Genomic DNA, 17828 nt, shown 5'->3' with positions numbered 1-17828 from the left:
TATTTATGGATCAACAGATTTCATACTTTCAGATCTTCCCTATACATGACATCACACTATATAGTCAAAGCTGCACTAAAAACCAACAGCTTCAGCTTTTCCTCGTACTTCATCAGCTGTAGAGTGCATGTGGACATCAGTGTGTACTGGCTCAGATCCACAGCTCTCTTCAGCTAGCTGCTGAACACTGGACAAAATGCTTACAGTATGCAGCTATATGCAGGTGATGACAGTGACCTAGATTACTCAAATGTTTTTAAGAGAGAAAATGAGTGAATGTGAGAGAATGAGAAAGTGTATGTGAGAGAGACAGGCAGATGCCTTGTTAACAGATAAAAGTGTCTTGATTTACTTTCAATAGAGGTCTCCCATTCACCATTCTTCTAATGTAGCATCATTGCAGAATATTGAAACATTCCTGTTTCATCTGTGCGCAGATTGCTTTTGAGATGCTAAGCAAGGTGCCTAAGTAAGCAAACCAATCTGAATCCATTCATCGTGTTAATGTATCCCAAGTCCAGGAGAACAATAACTTGTAATGACCACTAAATGATCACTAATTTAAAACGATGTGCTTCTGGCACAACATTTTTACATTTTATTCATATTCAGCCATTATTGAAAGATCAGACTGAAAGCAAACTCACCAGAACTTCTTTGGCCTTCTTATTCGGAAGGGAGAGCAAGGCATTGTGGTTCTCTGATTTCAGGCTTACAGAGATCTGCTGTTTTAATGTCCTCTTTACTGAAGATCTCACTTGCACAGTTGGAAGGCAAAGGGGCCTACAGATGAGATTATGGCCTAATTCTGGATCACAGAGTATAAGATCCTGATTTACTCTGACAAGATAATGTGGCTTCTTCCTCTAATGTGTCTTCTTCCTTCCAGACAGATCAAACTGATGGTAAATATTGTATCTGTATCTCATACATACAGTTGGGTTTAAAAGTTTGAGTTCACACTGAAAATCTGGGATTCCAAATCTAACTTAATTATTAAAAAATTTTAAGCAAAGAATTATGACATCAAATAAATAAGATAGACTTTAGATAATCTGCACTATTTCTAGGTCACTAATCAAATTTGTGATATTGAACGTGTTAACTCCTTTGCACAAAAAGCCAGATTTCCTTGTTTCTACTAATGCACACAAGATGCTCATTGGAGCATTTTCAGATCATGCTGGGTTAAAATGGGTCACCAGGTTTTGCACAAACTTGTGGAGTACACGTCAACTTGAGTGAATGTTGAAATGCATGTACATTTGTCATTTGTAACTTTTCACACAAATTGTTATGCAAATAATACAATTTCCAATTTAAAAACAAAAAACTATTTACAAATTTACAATTGGAAGCATTTTCACATGTGGATTCAGACTTTTTTAAAGAACCCTTCTATATTTTTGCAATTCTTTTTGTTGATTTACACTATCAGCAATTATTTACACTATGCTAACATTACTTTGAATAAGAATCAGTCCTTCAGTGATAATATATTTTCTATCCTGGTGAATTCTCCACCTAACTTTAGCCACTGTTTAGCTGGTGATGACTAAGCATTTTTTCCATCCTGCACCAAACAACAAAGCAATCTTAACAGGCTCCAAAATATACAACTTTACCGCAACTCCAGCAATAGACTGTCAAACTCCTGTCATAAAGCCAATGATTCTTGCCAGTAAATGTTGCAATCTCCATGAAAAGTCAGCTTGAAGAAGCAGATCAGATGCACCTGAAAAGCAGATTTATCCTCAAATGTGGTTTGTTCAATCAGACAGCAAAAAATAAATTAAAAAAAGTTGAGGATGGCTGCAGCTAGGTTCCTTTCTTTGCATCCAGAAAAGCTGTTTGCTGGGGAGGCAGAGACCAATGCAGGCCAGTCCTGAGATTAGAGCACAAGGCCGTGTGAAGGGATGGATACTGCTGGAGCTGGGAAGATCTGGTTTATCCCACAAGAGAGTTCATCAAACCTGACAATCAGGGCTGGAAGGGTTGCTGTCCATTTGCGCCTGGCAGACCTTAACACACTGCTTGCCAGAATACCCACACTTTCACTTACACAAACACAGGAGTGAGAGTGTCGCCTGTGTGCTTCAGCCACTCTGTCCTGCCAACACTGCAGAGCTGTCTGCGGTCGCTGTGGCAACAAGGCAGCAGGACTGCAGCATGTCCTCTATGCACCGGACCTTTCTCATCCCAACACCACTGGCCAAATAAAACACATGGGGCTCTGACTCTTTCCACACATCTTGACATTTAAGATACAGAGTTAAAGTTAAAAAATAATTTCTGCATGACTTGTATTACCAAAAACAATTGCAAAAAAAAGCAGATTTCCTGAACATGCTTCCTGTCTTCCATTGGTTGGTCAGACAGACAGTCCCAACCCCAAACTCAATGTTGCTATGTCAGGCTGGTTGGGATGCTCAAACAAACAGAAAAATATTTTGATAGCACTACAGAGCCACTACGTGTACAATTCGAAGAAAATCAGTCTACAGATGCCGTATAGCTGATGGTTTAATTTTATAATCTAACTAGTCTTCCTGTCTGCTTGACCCTGCCCCAACCACCCTTCTTAAACACTGTCTGTCATTTCTGATCCAATTTCACCTCTGGTAAACACATCACTTGCCTCTGCCATTGTTCCTACTCAAAACTGCTGCAGTCACAACAGTCCTTAAAAATCCCAGATTAGATCCATCTGCCCTCCTCAATTATCATCCCATTTTTAACCTGCCTTTCACCACTAAATTGCAAAAAGTTGTAGCTTCCCAGTTACAATATCATTTATCAGAAAATAATCTCTATAACTCTTTTCAATCTGGCTTTCGTCTATTTCACAGTACGGGTAAAAGCTCTCCTGAAGATTATTAATGATCTTCTCCTTTCTGCTGACTCTGGTCCCTCAGTTTTCTGATCCTGCTTGATTTGAGCTCTGTTATGGAAAGAGAAACAACACACTCCTTTCTCAACTCTCAGATATTGGAATCACTGGTAAAGCTCTGTCCTGGTTTTCTTCCTACCTCACCAACAGACAGTATTTGATCTCAATTAACTTAAATCCCCTACTGCTCATCTCACTCAAAGGTGTCCCCCAAAGTTCTGTTCTGGGTCATCTTCAGTTTATAGTTTACATACTACCCCTTGGTCTAATCATTTGTCGTCATGGTTTCAGATATCACTGCTTCGCTGACGACACAAAGATTTATACATCCCCTTAATTTGATCCAGTTCATTCAGTCATCTCATTAATTGCCTGTATTGATGGTGAAAAAAAAAATTGTTAAACAGCAATTTTCTCATATATAATGATGATAAAACAGAGATAATGGTTTTAGACCATTTCAAACACTCACAAGAAATATTTACATTTGTATTGATGTTGATGAAAATCCCATCAAACCCTCCAAAACCATTAAGAATCTTGGCATCAATTTTGAAACTCATATAAAAACCATCACCAAAAAAGATTTTTCCATCTACGCCACTTTGCACGACTTCAACCCATGCTTAGTTCAAAGGATGCTGAATCACTACTCCATGCCTTCATAACATTACTTCTTGACTATTGAAACTGCCTCTTCATCGGCCTACCCAATAAAAGCATTACCAGATTGCAATATATCCAAAAATGTGGCAAAGGTCCTCTCAAACACCAAGCGTTCTGAACATTTCTCTCCAAATTTGTTCAGTCTTCACTGGTTGCCTGTCTCATGTCATACACTGTTCAAAATACTTCTCTTAACTTTCAAAATTCTTCATGAACTTGTACATCTATATTTATGTATCCTGATACATCCATACACAACTGCATGCAGTCCATGTTCTTCTGATTCTAGATTGCTCTCTATCCCCAGATTTCGTCTTTCAAATTTTGTTGGAAGATCCTTCAGTGCAATTGCACCTAAAATTTGGAATTTATCCCCTATGAGTCTCCGTAACATCTCCACAATCTCCATCTAAAAGTCTCAGCTTCAAAGTATCTTTTCTCACAGTACTACTGATTTATCTATGATCTATTTTTTTTATTTTATATAATTGTATTCTTTGACCATTGTAATTTGTTGGTATAATTGAATGTACACTGATTGTAAAGCAACCTTGAGCTTATTGGAAAGGTGCTAAATAAAAATAAAAAATAAAAATAATAATAATAATAATAATAATAATAATAATATTATATAGGTATTTTAACATAACAAAAAAAGCTATAAATATATGAATCGTAAAGAGTTTAACTAAAGAAAAAGCCTGCCACAACAATGAAGAGCCTGAGAATTGTTTTCTTCCAAGTCAAATTGCCTTTCTTCAGTGACTGTGTCCAGGCTGATACCCTGCAGCCAAACAGCATAAAAGCTTGTGGTTTCTGCAATGGCTGATTCAGGCTCTGGTTAAGTAAAATGAAAAAGACAGTACTTACCACATACTTCTGGCTCTGGAAAATGTCTTGTCAACTCTGAAAGGACAAAGACAATATCAGTTAAAGACTATTTCTTGCACCTGTTTCATCTACAGAGTGCAGCCTGTGGTCTAAATATCAAAAATATTGTCCTCACATCACAGTTGGCTGTTTCTGTTGTGGTTGGTTAAGAGATTTTGGGTTAAACTCTCATGTTCTGTTTAGGGAAATTTTAATATCTCAAAAATAAATTGAACATTGAAGTTTTTGGTTAATATACTACATGACTTTTCAAAAGCTTATATAATAAACAAAATGTCAATGTTATAACACACTGCAAATTCAATGAAAAATGTTACAATACTGGTGTTTGGTATATTAAATAACATTTTGTTTTTACAATATCTGTTACATTTCTGAAAAGTATAATTTGTTCTAAATCAGGTGGAGTTAAACTTTAACAATAATTTACTAGTTTTGATTAAGTCAGAGGGACAGGTTCATTGTCAACAATACATGTGGTACATTTCTTTTTATAATGCACAATATACACTCACCTAAAGGATTATTAGGAACACCATACTAACACTGTGTTTGACCCTGTTTCACCTTCAGAACTGCCTTAATTCTATGTGGCATTGATTCAACAAGGTGCTGAAAGCATTCTTTAGAAATGTTGGCCCATATTGATAGGATAGCATCTTGCAGTTGATGGAGAATTGTGGGATGCACATCCAGGGCACGAAGCTCCCGTTCCACCACATCCCAAAGATGCTCTATTGGGTTGAGATCTGGTGAATGTGGGGGCCATTGTAGTACAGTGAACTCATTGTCATGTTCAAGAATCCAATTTGAAATGATTCGAGCTTTGTGACATGGTGCATTATCCTGCTGGAAGTAGCCATCAGAGGATGGGTACATGGTGGCCATAAAGGGATGGACATGGTCAGAAACAATGCTCAGGTAGGCCGTGGCATTTAAACGATGCCCAATTGGCACTAAGAGGCCTAAAGTGTGCCAAGAAAACATCCCCCACACCATTACACCACCACCACCAGCCTGCACAGTGGTAACAAGGCATGATGGATCCATGTTCTCTTTCTGTTTACGCCAAATTCTGACTCTACCATCTGAATGTCTCAACAGAAATCGAGACTCATCAGACCAGGCAACATTTTTCCAGTCTTCAACTGTCCAATTTTGGTGAGCTCTTGCAAATTGTAGCCTCTTTTTCCTATTTGTAGTGGAGATGAGTGGTACCCGGTGGGGTCTTCTGCTGTTGTAGCCCATCCGCCTCAAGGTTGTGGGTGTTGTGGCTTCACAAATGCTTTGCTGCATACCTCGGTTGTAACGAGTGGTTATTTCAGGCAAAGTTGCTCTTCTATCAGCTTGAATCAGTTGGCCCATTCTCCTCTGACCTCTAGCATCAACAAGGCATTTTTGCCCACAGGACTGCCGCATACTGGATGTTTTTCCCTTTTCACACCATTCTTTGTAAACCCTAGAAATGGTTGTGTGTGAAAATCCCAGTAACTGAGCAGATTGTGAAATACTCAGACCGGCCCGTCTGGCACCAACAACCATGCCACGCTCAAAATTGCTTAAATCACCTTTCTTCCCATTCTGACATTCAGTTTGGAGTTCAGGAGATTGTCTTGACCAGGACCACACCCCTAAATGCATTGAAGCAACTGCCATGTGATTGGTTGATTAGATCATTGCATTAATGAGAAATTGAACAGGTGTTCCTAACAATCCTTTAGGTAAGTGTATTTCAATACTGCTACCATAGTGTTTAAATAATATATATATATTTTCAAGAAATAGCAAATGGTAATCCAACAGTATGGTTCTCAGTCTTTATTAAAAGTAGTAATCATACTTTTTCTTAAGGAGTAAAATCTTTTTAAAATGGAAAATAAATTCTGTGCACTTATATGCAAATTGTTTTCCCATTTCTCTTCAGCCATCTGTTGAAAGCAATTAAGTTGCATAAAACCACGTGAAAAACACTGTAACAGATGTTAATATTTAAATTAATTATATTTTTCCTTATGCTATGAAAAAGCTGCCAAGTATTGAGTAGGAAAAATGTTGACTCAAACATGATCTTGTCAACCAGCAGATGGTGTTAATGCAACACTCACTTGTCAATAAAAGAATTATATTTTAAACTCCTTACACGTATCACAGATATTCAGACCTCTGCTGAACTGCTACAGTAGATAAGGAAATGCAAAATAATCTGTACGATATTTACCAGACAGCTCAGTTGTTCACTGTGTGCTTTCCCTGCTGCTGTTTATATACTCTCATATTTCCAGAGCGTGTCACTTTAAGTGCATAGCCCCTTGTTCACCCAGACAGGTGATGGTGTCTATAGCTTTAGAGCAGTGCCATGGGAATCCATCTTTCCAAGAACCTGTCTGTCCTGGATTAGGCAGCATACTATCAGGACTCATACTATACCACCTAACATTCATAGTATTCCAGACAACCAGAAAAAGACACAAGGTTGTTTGTCTTGGACAGTAAAGCACTGACAGAATGTCATAGCACTTATACTGAAAACATCAGTGCAGTCAGGTTTTGCCTACATTGTTCCCCTAACTAAAACACTAAATAATGTCTTAATGAAAATGTTTAAATGCAGAAAGTTTTGAGTGAGGGTTAGGGGATTGAAAATATAATTAGCTTAGTATAAAAACAACACACACACAAAAAAAAAGTCCCCACAAAAATAGAAAAACAAATGTGTTATGTTGACAGCTGTGCACAGTGGACAGTGGATTTTGAACTGGCTATCCTGCCGCACTTCCTTATAATAGACAGAGGACAATCGATGTCACATATGTTGATTGTCCTCTGACAGACACAGATAATGTTAAACGCTGACACGTTTAGTGGCACTCAGAATCAGGGACATCATTGCATGTTTCCACAAAGGGTAGAGATCAAAAATAAACTACATTACCTGGTTATTTATAACAAATCCTCCCCTCAAGTCCATACATGTTTGATGCTATTGAGGGGAGGAGACATTCCATTCCATTTAATGTTTTTCAGGCAGAATACTCACTGTGAATGGGGGTTCACATTGACCATGGCTGTATAATTTAGGGGAAGGAGACTTTCTTATTCTAGATAGCATTTAATTGTTCATAATATATCTAGAGCGTGATGAGACATAAATATCTTTGGTCCATTTACCCATAAGAGAAAGACCTTAATTGTTTTATGTGTATACTATGTGTGCTAATAGGTAAATTTGTCAATGTTTTGGAAAACTACACTTGCATATAGACCTCAAAGCTAAAAGACATGAACTAAAAGCTACATTTTGATTTCACTGAGTCTTTAAAAATACAGTCTGTGATCTGTATTTGCTTACTTTTGTGATTTGCTGTTTCTAAATAATAATACAGCCAGTCACAAGATACAGGTCTCATTACACAAAGATGGCCTAAAAACAGCACTGCTCTTTGGTAAGAAGGAAGAGTCTCACATCAATAGTGTAACACAGATACCAGTTCATTCACAGCTTCACTCTGACTCATAGCTTGTTTTTGACTTGTTTTGCATTGTTTCTTTATTGCAAAGATAGTTTTTTGGTAACGCTTTACAATAAGGTTCCATTCGTTAATATTAGTTAATACATTAGATATCATGAACAAACAATGAACAATATATATATATATATTTTTTTACACTTATGTATCTTCATTAATGTTAGTTAATGAACATACTTTATTGTAAAGAGTTTCATGTATTTTATTTTATTTTTTTAATGATTTGTGACAGATGGAGGCTTCTAATTAGTTAAACAAACATACAAATTAACATTGATAATAACAGGTACAGACATAAATCTTCACACCACTTTTTATTTGCTTAACCAAAGTGAACAATGTGTAAACTTCTCCATTGATACCAATGTAGGGGACCTAAAGAACAGTGAACACCATGGCCTTGTTAAGAATGCGTCTTCAGTTCACACTGTTTTTATTGATGATTTATATTTGATATTGCTATCCATTTTAAATTTAGTGCACAAATCCACACAATTACAGGAAAAAGCCCATTGGTTTTCTGCATCAAATGGTCACAGAATTTCTGAGCTCTGACTTCAACCTGATTTAGGAGCTTTGGCATGACACTCAAGAGAGCGATTCACACCAGATATCCCAAGGAAAGTGCTGATGTCAAACCATTTTTTAAAGACAAATGGTGCAAAATTATTCCTGACTGTGCTCTAAAATTACAGGAAATCTTTAGGTGGAGGTTATTGCAGCCAAAGAAGGGTAAACCAATTGTTAAATCCAATGGTGTAGAATTGCTGTTAAGGGGGTGATTTGTCCACCCCAATCATGCATCTGTCTGCAGATGTTTATATATTTTCATCAATGTTGAAAATAATTTAGTACGAGATACCTTGCAATTGCATGACTTGTCATGATCAGACAAAAAGCATCAAGCATCAAGGGCCCCCTGCAAGAACAAAATCTTTGTGTCTCACAAGACACAGTCAGTGGCTGACAACATGTGCAATTTCAGTCTGTAGGCCTGTTACCCACACAAAACGTTTATGAATTTAGAAAACATTAAATATATCACACGAGTCATATGATTAAGATTCAACTTTATTGTCATTGTGCAGAGTACAGGTACAGGGCCAATTAAATGCAGTTGTTTTCGCATATCCCAACTAAGCTGGGGTCAGAGAGCAGGGTCAGCCATGAAACAGCACCCCTGAAGCAGATAGGGTCAAGGGCCTTGCTCAAGGGCCCAACAGCGGTATCTTGGCAGTGCTGGGGCTTGAACTCCCAACCTTTCAATCAGTAACCCAGAGCCTTAACTGCTGAGCTACCACTGGCCCTTAAGCTGTGACTCTGATGGGACTCGAACCCACAATCTTTGAATGACCACATTTAGCAATCTAGAAGTCCAATGCACTATCCATTGCACCACAGTTATTGATGAGCAGTTAAGAATTGTAATTTTCTGAAAGGGTTAATGTTTTTCTGATACATTAATCCTCAGGCCTGAATGTTTGACATGATACACAGTGTATACATGTTCAAGAGTACACTGTAAAAAATGTCTGTAATTTTAACAGTAAAATACAGACAAATGTTTTTTACTGTAAAATATACAGTAACATTTTTTATATATTTTAAAAGACAATACAGTAGTTTCTATGATAAAATGTTGTAAAATGTTAATTTTTTTGATGTAAAAAGTACGATTTTCCTGTATAATTAATGGTAAAAATGTACAATATGTTTAATGTGTGTACATGTACTTTTTACAGTATATTATTGTTAAAATTACAGTAAAAACATAAATGCTTCATCTTATTATTTAATATCAGTTACGTACACTGGGGTGTTCTGTGTTATATTTGATGTAATTTATTTAATGTTTACTGCATTATTTAAATCTCACATATGTTACCCTGATGGTATTTAGTGTTTCTGTGTGTGAGTGAGCACTGTCTCTACATGTTTGTTGGTCATAGCTCCTGGAAAAGCCACTATTGATGAACTTCATGTCATCATGTGCCCTTCTGTAGTTACTACAGTGATTAACAAATACCTTATAAAGTAAAAAGCAGATTTGTACAGTTTCAGAAGGCTTCATCAAGTTTATGAAATGTTTTACTGTATTCATTCATAAATTTCACAGATATAATTAATTAATTTATTTATTTACAGTACCAGCATTGTCATGTAAATTACAACCATTTTAAACTGTAAAATGTACAGGTTGTTCTGTAAAGTTGTTTACATTTTTACTGTATTTTCTACATAATTATTCTGGCAACCAGAATATGTTTTTTCTACAGGATTTTTTTTTTTTTTACAGTGTATGCAATGTGTATAAGTTCCTATTTATCTGTGCATTCATTTGAATTGGTTAAAAGGTATCGCAGACTTTATATTTTTCATTGTATGTTGTACTTTCAAATTTATACAGAAATCCAGGAAAATCCATAGTTTTCATACTGTATACTTTTTTTGCAACTGTATTTGTTTGGCAAAAGGATATTCCCTTCCTTTGTGTAACTTATAAAACATGTTTGTTGTCAGGCCTGACAATTTTACAGCTGAAATGTGCTCACGGTCTTAAGCTTTGCTTCATATCCACAAATAAACAGCAAAAGCTCCAGTTGCTCAGATACCTAAATGGTACATCACTCAAATGTGCTCAAAACATTACAAGAGATAAAATATACAAAAGATGCCTGCAGGATGCCATCCAGCTGAATGTAAATAATGCAGTGACAAATCTATACATTGTCAACAATATTTATGAGCACTTATATCTATGATGTATTCAAGACCTTGTCAGATGGCCACAAATCAGTGTTGACAGTACAACAACAAGGATGTGTTAGAACTACAGTCATTTGGCACCCTTTTAGGGTGTTAGCAGCCCACATGAGTATATTTTTTCAACCTTGGACTGAACTTCACCTCCTCTCTTGTTACACTGATTCTTATAAAAGGGAAATTGAGTCTGAGTGTGATGGTAAACTTTGAAGTAAAGCCTTGACTGAGCCAAAATAGCAATAGGAGATAACTGCGTGCTTGAAAGCCTTAAGTAATTAGCCAACTAATATTAGCCGCCAGCTTATGCACACTAAGCCAAATATTTGCCTCATTAGAACTGAATGTATGAACAATCTTTTGACATGGCAGTTCTTTTACAAATATTCTAAATGACATATCTTTGTCTATAAATTCATTAAAATGGGACTCAGCGGTTCATACAGAATGCATACTGAGGCGGTTTCCTCCCTAGTGTTGTCAACAGTAAAATGCCACATTATGCATTGTGGATTAAATGAATGTTACCCAGGTTAATTGGATGGACTGCTTGTAAGTAAGTGAACACCATGAACAACACAGGTAATGAATATATCAGTCTCTGGAAGGGTTTGTAAGTGTGTTCTTTCATATTATACAAACGTCTTTTTTTTTCCTTCAGCATGATGTGTTGAATTGGAATCGAACAGGAACAGTTCCAAACCCGTTTTACTTAATTTTTTTAAGTGGAACCAAAAGAGATCTTAGGTAGAATGTTAGCCACAGTCACCATTCACTTTCATTGAATGAAAAAGATGCAATACAAGTGAATGGTGACTGAGGCTAACTTTTGTGTTTCATAGACAAATGAATGTCTTGCAGGTTTGGAACGACTAGTTTTCTGAGAATACTGAATTAGGTAAAAAAATAAAAATAAAAAAGAATTACCTCTGGCAAATTGTTTCTTGTTTTAAGCATAAACCACACAACATTTTGTTAGATTTTTTCTTAAAACAGGAGGGTGTTTAGGCAATACAAAAACACGAAACAAGAAAAGAGAGAAACTTTTACATATGCGTGTTCCACGAGACTGCACGCCTCGGTACAAACAGTGCATCAGACATGCGCATAGACGGCTTTTCTGTCATCTGTTCTTAAAAATATAATTAAGTGTGTTTCTTTGCTGCCTGTATAATTTGATATGTTGGTAAAGAACATCTGTGGGGCTGGGCAGGTGGGGTGGAGCAATGACGGTCCTAAGCGAGGCCGAGATGCACACCTGGGGCTAATGATCTATCCCAGCGGTTACTGATTACGGCGATGGCAGGCGAGGGATAAAACCGTGAACAGAGCTGCAGTCAGGAGCGAGACACTGGGATAGAGAGAAACAATGATGATGTGTATGTGTACCAATGTTTTATGTTTATGCGTTTTGTTTAATACATTTCAAATGTTGGATGTGCCCCCAGCTCCCGCTTCCTTCTTACCCAGACAAGTGGAGATCAGTTACACTGGTGCCAAAACCCAGGAATGAGGAAGAGCAAACTGTCCTGGGAGTACTCGCCGCTGCCATCAGCCAGGGGGAGGAGGAGCCCATTGCCATCCAGCAGGAGATGGAGAAGCCGCTGCCGTCCACCAGAGGAGCCATTCCCATCTGCCAGGGGACAGAGTCACCACTGCTGTCCACCAGGGGACGGAGGAACTATTGCCGTCCGCCAGAGGAACCACTGGGGGCAAGGGATAAAGCCATGACAGAGCTGTAGTCGGGAGAGAGACACCAGGCAGGTGGGGCGGAGTGATGACGGCGTGGAACAAGGATGAGATGTTCACCTGGGGAGAATTATCTCACCCGGCTGTTAGTGATTACGGCGATGGCGGGCAAGGGATAGAGCTACGACCAGAGCTGCAGTCAAGAGAGACACTGGGAGAGAGAAACAATGACGCTGTGTATGTGAGTCAATGTTTTATGTCTGTGTTTTGTTTAATAAAATGTAAAACGTTGGATGTGCACCCGGCTCCCGGTCCTTCTTATCCAGACAAGTAGAGATCCGTTACAATCTGTCTTTCAATGCAATATTTAGGTTCATTTATCATGGGTCACAAACTCTTCATTAGGCAACTCTTCTTTGTTTAAGGCTATTCTATTCTCAGCCTATTATATTGATATTGGAAGTTCCATTCATAATGTTTCCCCCTTTTACCCATTATCAAATTTCACACCGGTATTGTCCCTTATACAGAGTAAATCCGCTAACACCGTGGCAACCCTACTCCTGAATTTCAGGCATTACAGCTGATTTAGTCCTAACACCAGCTTGCTGACCATCACATGGCTAAGTTTAATTATGATCCCTCTGACAAGGTAACAGGGTGCAGGTGCCTCATAAATCATGTCTTGAACACTTCAGGGCTGCTAGGCTAGACAGCACAACGAACTTGCTGCATCTAATATATAATTTAGAAATACTCTTTCACAAGCATCATCTGTTTATGGTTCATTTCCTCTGCAAAGAAATGAGAATAGGTTTTTTTTTAAAAGAAAAAAAAGGTCTGGGAAGAGCTGACTGTCTCAAAGCATGAGGACACTTTGCATTGATTGTACAAATGCACATGTGGCAGGGCAGAGGGCGGGGCCGGGTCGTGATTCTACACCCGGTCCCTTATCAGGCTAATCAAGCCTCCAAGAGGGATAAAGGCAGATTGCGGAGGATTGTGCGGGAGAGAGAGATAATTTACGGACATGTCCATCATGTGTGTGTGTTTGTGTCTTTTTAAGTGAAGCTATTATTTATATTATCAAGCCGGTTCTCACCTCCTCCTTTTCATCGAACTACATTACACTGGTGTCGAAATCCAGGATGGAGGAGGGATACGCCATAGTAGAGTTCTCGCCACTACCATCCACCCCAACGGTGTTCCATCTGCCAGAGGCTGGCGCGTCTATCATCCGTTAGAGGGTGGAGGAGTGGCCGAGGAACAAGCTACAGCGTATCGGAGAACTGGCGAGTGTTTGTTTTTTTCAATCTCTCTCTTCTCTCTCTCTCAATCCCGCTCCATGTTGGCCTTTTCCCTCTCGTTTAAATTTTACAGTGTTTTGGGGGGGGGGTACTACACTGTTACAGGAAGTACCCCCCCATTTTTATTATTTCTGTTTCCCTACCCTTGTCCCCTCCCTCATCCAGGTGGACGGGGATGACTTGCCGGCAGACGGGGCTTCGGGCACGCCCTCCCCCAGGGAAAGAGGGGGGTGTACGTCATCCTGGGGGCTCCCATGCCTGAGAGAACGAGGGAGGAATGTGGCAGTGCGGAGGGCGGGGCCAGGTCATGATTCTACAAACCTTATCAGGCTAATCAAGCCTCCGAGAGGGATAAAGGCCGACTGCGGAGGATTGTGCAGGAGAGAGAGATCGTTTACGGACATGTCCGTCGTGTGTGTGTGTGTTTGTCTTTTGTTTCAGTTTATAATTAAAATATTATTTATGTCGACAAGCAGGCTCTCGCCTCCTCCTTTCCATTGAACTACGATACAGCACAATAAAAGTCAACACATTTTGAGCATGAACATTTAAGCTGTTTTAAAAATGGTTTCCCAAACAAGTTTAAGTCTCCCATAAGTTTCCAACAGACTGCTTAGGACAGTACAGTCAATTGCATTATTATTTCCCATTTATTTTTCCAAATATGTCTTTCTCTATAGTACTAAAATAATTTTTAATAGAACTGTCAAGGAAGCTAAATGATTAAGAGGTCTTTGAATCTTTATATTCCTTGCAATTCTTCTCCGTGAGAGTGATTTGAGAGAGAGAGTTGATTTACAGTATACTGGTATAGTGGCTCCCTTTTTGGAGCTTGACAGGATGAGAACAGCTGATATAAGCAATGATAGTTCCTAACATCTTCTACAAGTCTCTGTGACAATGGCACAAAGTGTGATCAATGATACTGCCAAATTAAAAGGAACTCTAGCCATGTTTGTTTTCCTCACAGAGCACTTTTTTAGGAAGACTATGATCCTAATAAAATTCCTGACATGGCCTTCTGTTGTTTTAGCCCATCTGTCTGAAGGTTTGACGTGTTGTGCATTCTGAGATTCTTTTCTGCTCATTGCAATTGCACAGAGTGGTAATGTGAGTTACTGTAGCCTTTCTGTCAGCTCGAACCAATCTGGCCATTCTCCATTGACCACTCTCATCAACAAGGAGTTTCTATCCGCAGATCTGCTGCTCACCGGATGTTTTTTGTTTTTGGCACCATTCGGAATAAACTCTAGACTGTCGTGCGTGAAAATTCCAGAAGATCAGCAGTTACAGAAATACTCAAAACATCCCGTCTGGCACCAACAATCATGCCACAGTTGAAATCACTGAGATGGTTGATGTGAACATTAACTGAAACGCCTGACCTGTATCTGTATCTGTATGATTTTATGCATTACACTGCTGCCATTGGCTGATTAGATAAATCACATGAATAAGTAGGTGTACAGGTGTTAATAATAAAGTGCTCAGTGAGTATATTGTATGCAGTATACAAACAAAAAAGAGATTTGTGCACTCTGAAAACGTCTAGGTTACTTTTGTAACCCCCGTTCCCTGATGGAGGGAACGAGACGTTGTGTCATTTGTAGTGACACTAGGGGCTTCTTTCGGGAGCAATGGAATTAACATGTTCCTCCCCCGGACATACTGGTATAAAAGGAGGGAATTGTGCATCTGTTAGTTATGTTTTATTCTGAGGAGCCGAGAATAAGGTTCAGCCGTTAAAGCGGTTTGGTACAGTGTCGTGGCAAGGGGGACACAAAGTCTTGTTCCCTCCATCAGGGAACAGGGGTTACAATAGTATCCTAGATGTTCCCCGTCTGTCACTCACTCATCGTTGTGTCAATTGAAGTGACAATAGTGGTCCCATTCAATAATGCCACGACAATGAACCGTGTTACGTGAACTGCTGATGCAGGTGCAAAGCAAACTCTTGCGAGCCAAAGGAGCAGGTGCGTCAGACTGAACGTAACCTTCCCCAATGCCCCATAAGCCATCATAATATTTTAGGTTCCTGCATCCGTGGTGGTGGGGTGTGGGGGTGGGGGGGGGGCAAGTGGTGTGAATGCATCCTCTAGTCTCATCAGAACCGGCCAGCCAGGATCCCATGCGCGATGCAGTCGCGGTGGCGAAGGGTCTGCGTCCACGGTGGTGTGACTTAAGTATTCCTGGACCACAAGGGTGGCCATTGCCTGTCCGAGTGCCCGCACTGTGACCTTCGTGGCCCGGAGGGCGAGGTCAGTTGCGGAGCACAGTTCCTGCAGCACATCAGGATCAGGACTACCCAAGTGCAGATATTTCAGTCCTTTGGCCTGGTGGACTTGCAGGAGGGCCATAGCATGCAAGGCTGAGGCGGCCTGTCCGGAGGCTTTGTAGGCTTTAGCCGTCAGGGACAACGTCATCCTACAGGCCTTGGAGGGAAGTGCAGGACGTTTCCGGCAAGTGGCCGCGCTTTGTCCACCTGGGGAACCTCCAAGTACCCGTGGGCCGCCCCATCGTCGAGGGTAGTGAGAGCGGATGAGCTCAGGGGAGGACGGAGGGTTCCAGTCCAGCCCCACACTCACAACGCAAGCATGTCGGACATCTATGCATCAGCCTCAGACTGGGTGGGCAGACCAGAAGGTGGCAGCCCAGAAGATTCCTCTGCATCAGATGCCGCACCGCTCTCCAATGCAGCAGCGGCATCATCATCCACCTGGGGAGGTCTGAAAGTGAACTCAGATTGGCCGTGAGGCGAGCCAGTGTTGCATCGGGCTCTGACAGAAGCAATCGAGCGTGCTGGGGGGAGGTTCATGGGGCTGTACCGCTGAAGTCCCCAAAACCCCTCCATCATCAACCTCAATCCCGTGGGAAGAAGGTGCAACGAGGGGGATGGCTGGAGTGACGTTTCCTTTTAGAAAGGAAAGCAGTGACCACAACGATGCTATGGTCAAGTTCTCGCAATGAGAACAAGAGTCATCCACTAATAGATGCACAATTCCCTCCTTTTATTCCCGTATGTCTGGGGAAGGGACATGCAAATTCTGTTCGTTAATTCTGTAACTCAGCATAGCATTCTCTTTCAGAAATGTTGTAAATGTCTTGTGGGAAAACAGTTGGTGTTGGTAGATACAATTATGTCTGTAAGTGTTTAAAAAAGGAAGCCGTTACACCTGCTGACTGGGGAACATGACTTGCAGCCCTGCAGTCACTGCCAATACAATGTATGTACCATAACAAGAGCATTACATAAACACCCATCAATTTCTCATGTCTGAAATGCAGAGGTACAATATTCAAGCAAACAACATTTAAATAATTAATGTTGTTGAAACCATTTCTTAATATTAAAGTCTGATCACAGAGCATTTAGACTATATAAAAAAGCTAAAGTTTTGTAGAGAGTGAGACACATTATCTAAAACATAGAAAGGACGTATTAAAGGAATAGTTCAACCAAAGTGAAAATTCTGTCATTATTTACTCACTCTAAATTAGAACGCTCCATACCCGTATGACTTTCTTTCTTATGCGGAACACATAAAAACGTCTCTCAAGTTAAAAAAATAACCATAAAACCACAGTAAAAGTCTTCTGAATGGCCTCCACTGGAAATACGTAATGGATAATCCACTGCTAGGTATGCATTAAATTATTTTAAATGCACGACATGGAGGCGAAGAACCACCCGACGCAAAGTGCATTTAAAATCATTTAATGTATACCTAGCCATGGATTATCCCGCTCATATCATTGTCACTTGCCAGAATTGATTAGTTACTGCTGGAATATATTTCTTGCAGCTCCAATTGTTCTAAATCAGATGCAGAGAAAAAGTAGTGCGACCACACACTTGGTCAAATCTGTGAATTTAAATGCACAATCCAGAAATAATAAAATCCACAGAATGTAGAGGGGTTGGCACTCCAGAGAAAATGTGTTATTAAATTTTTATTCATTGCCATTTTCACATTAATGTGGAAAAACCAATGTTACAAATGTGGCAGTGAAAGTAAAAGTAGCACTTACTGTATAATAAGGGGAAACCCATTCAAAACACCTTCTGGAACCTGCAGATTTGGACCTCTGAAACATCAG

The 17828-nt window shown here is 39.6% G+C and overlaps 1 protein-coding gene across 1 annotated transcript in view; it reads right to left on the bottom strand.

The window, feature by feature from the left end:
* LOC127618817 (rap1 GTPase-activating protein 1-like) overlaps positions 1 to 17828 on the bottom strand; it is a 130355-nt gene that overhangs the window by 96467 nt on the left and 16060 nt on the right. The window contains exon 2 of the mRNA XM_052091451.1: positions 4427 to 4462. Coding sequence (XP_051947411.1) covers positions 4427 to 4462 — 36 coding nt within the window. The remainder of the gene's footprint in view (positions 1 to 4426; positions 4463 to 17828) is intronic.

Source organism: Xyrauchen texanus, chromosome 25 (genome assembly GCF_025860055.1).
Source record: "Xyrauchen texanus isolate HMW12.3.18 chromosome 25, RBS_HiC_50CHRs, whole genome shotgun sequence".
NCBI classification, from domain to species: domain Eukaryota; kingdom Metazoa; phylum Chordata; class Actinopteri; order Cypriniformes; family Catostomidae; genus Xyrauchen; species Xyrauchen texanus.
This window is presented reverse-complemented; position numbering and strand designations above follow the sequence as displayed.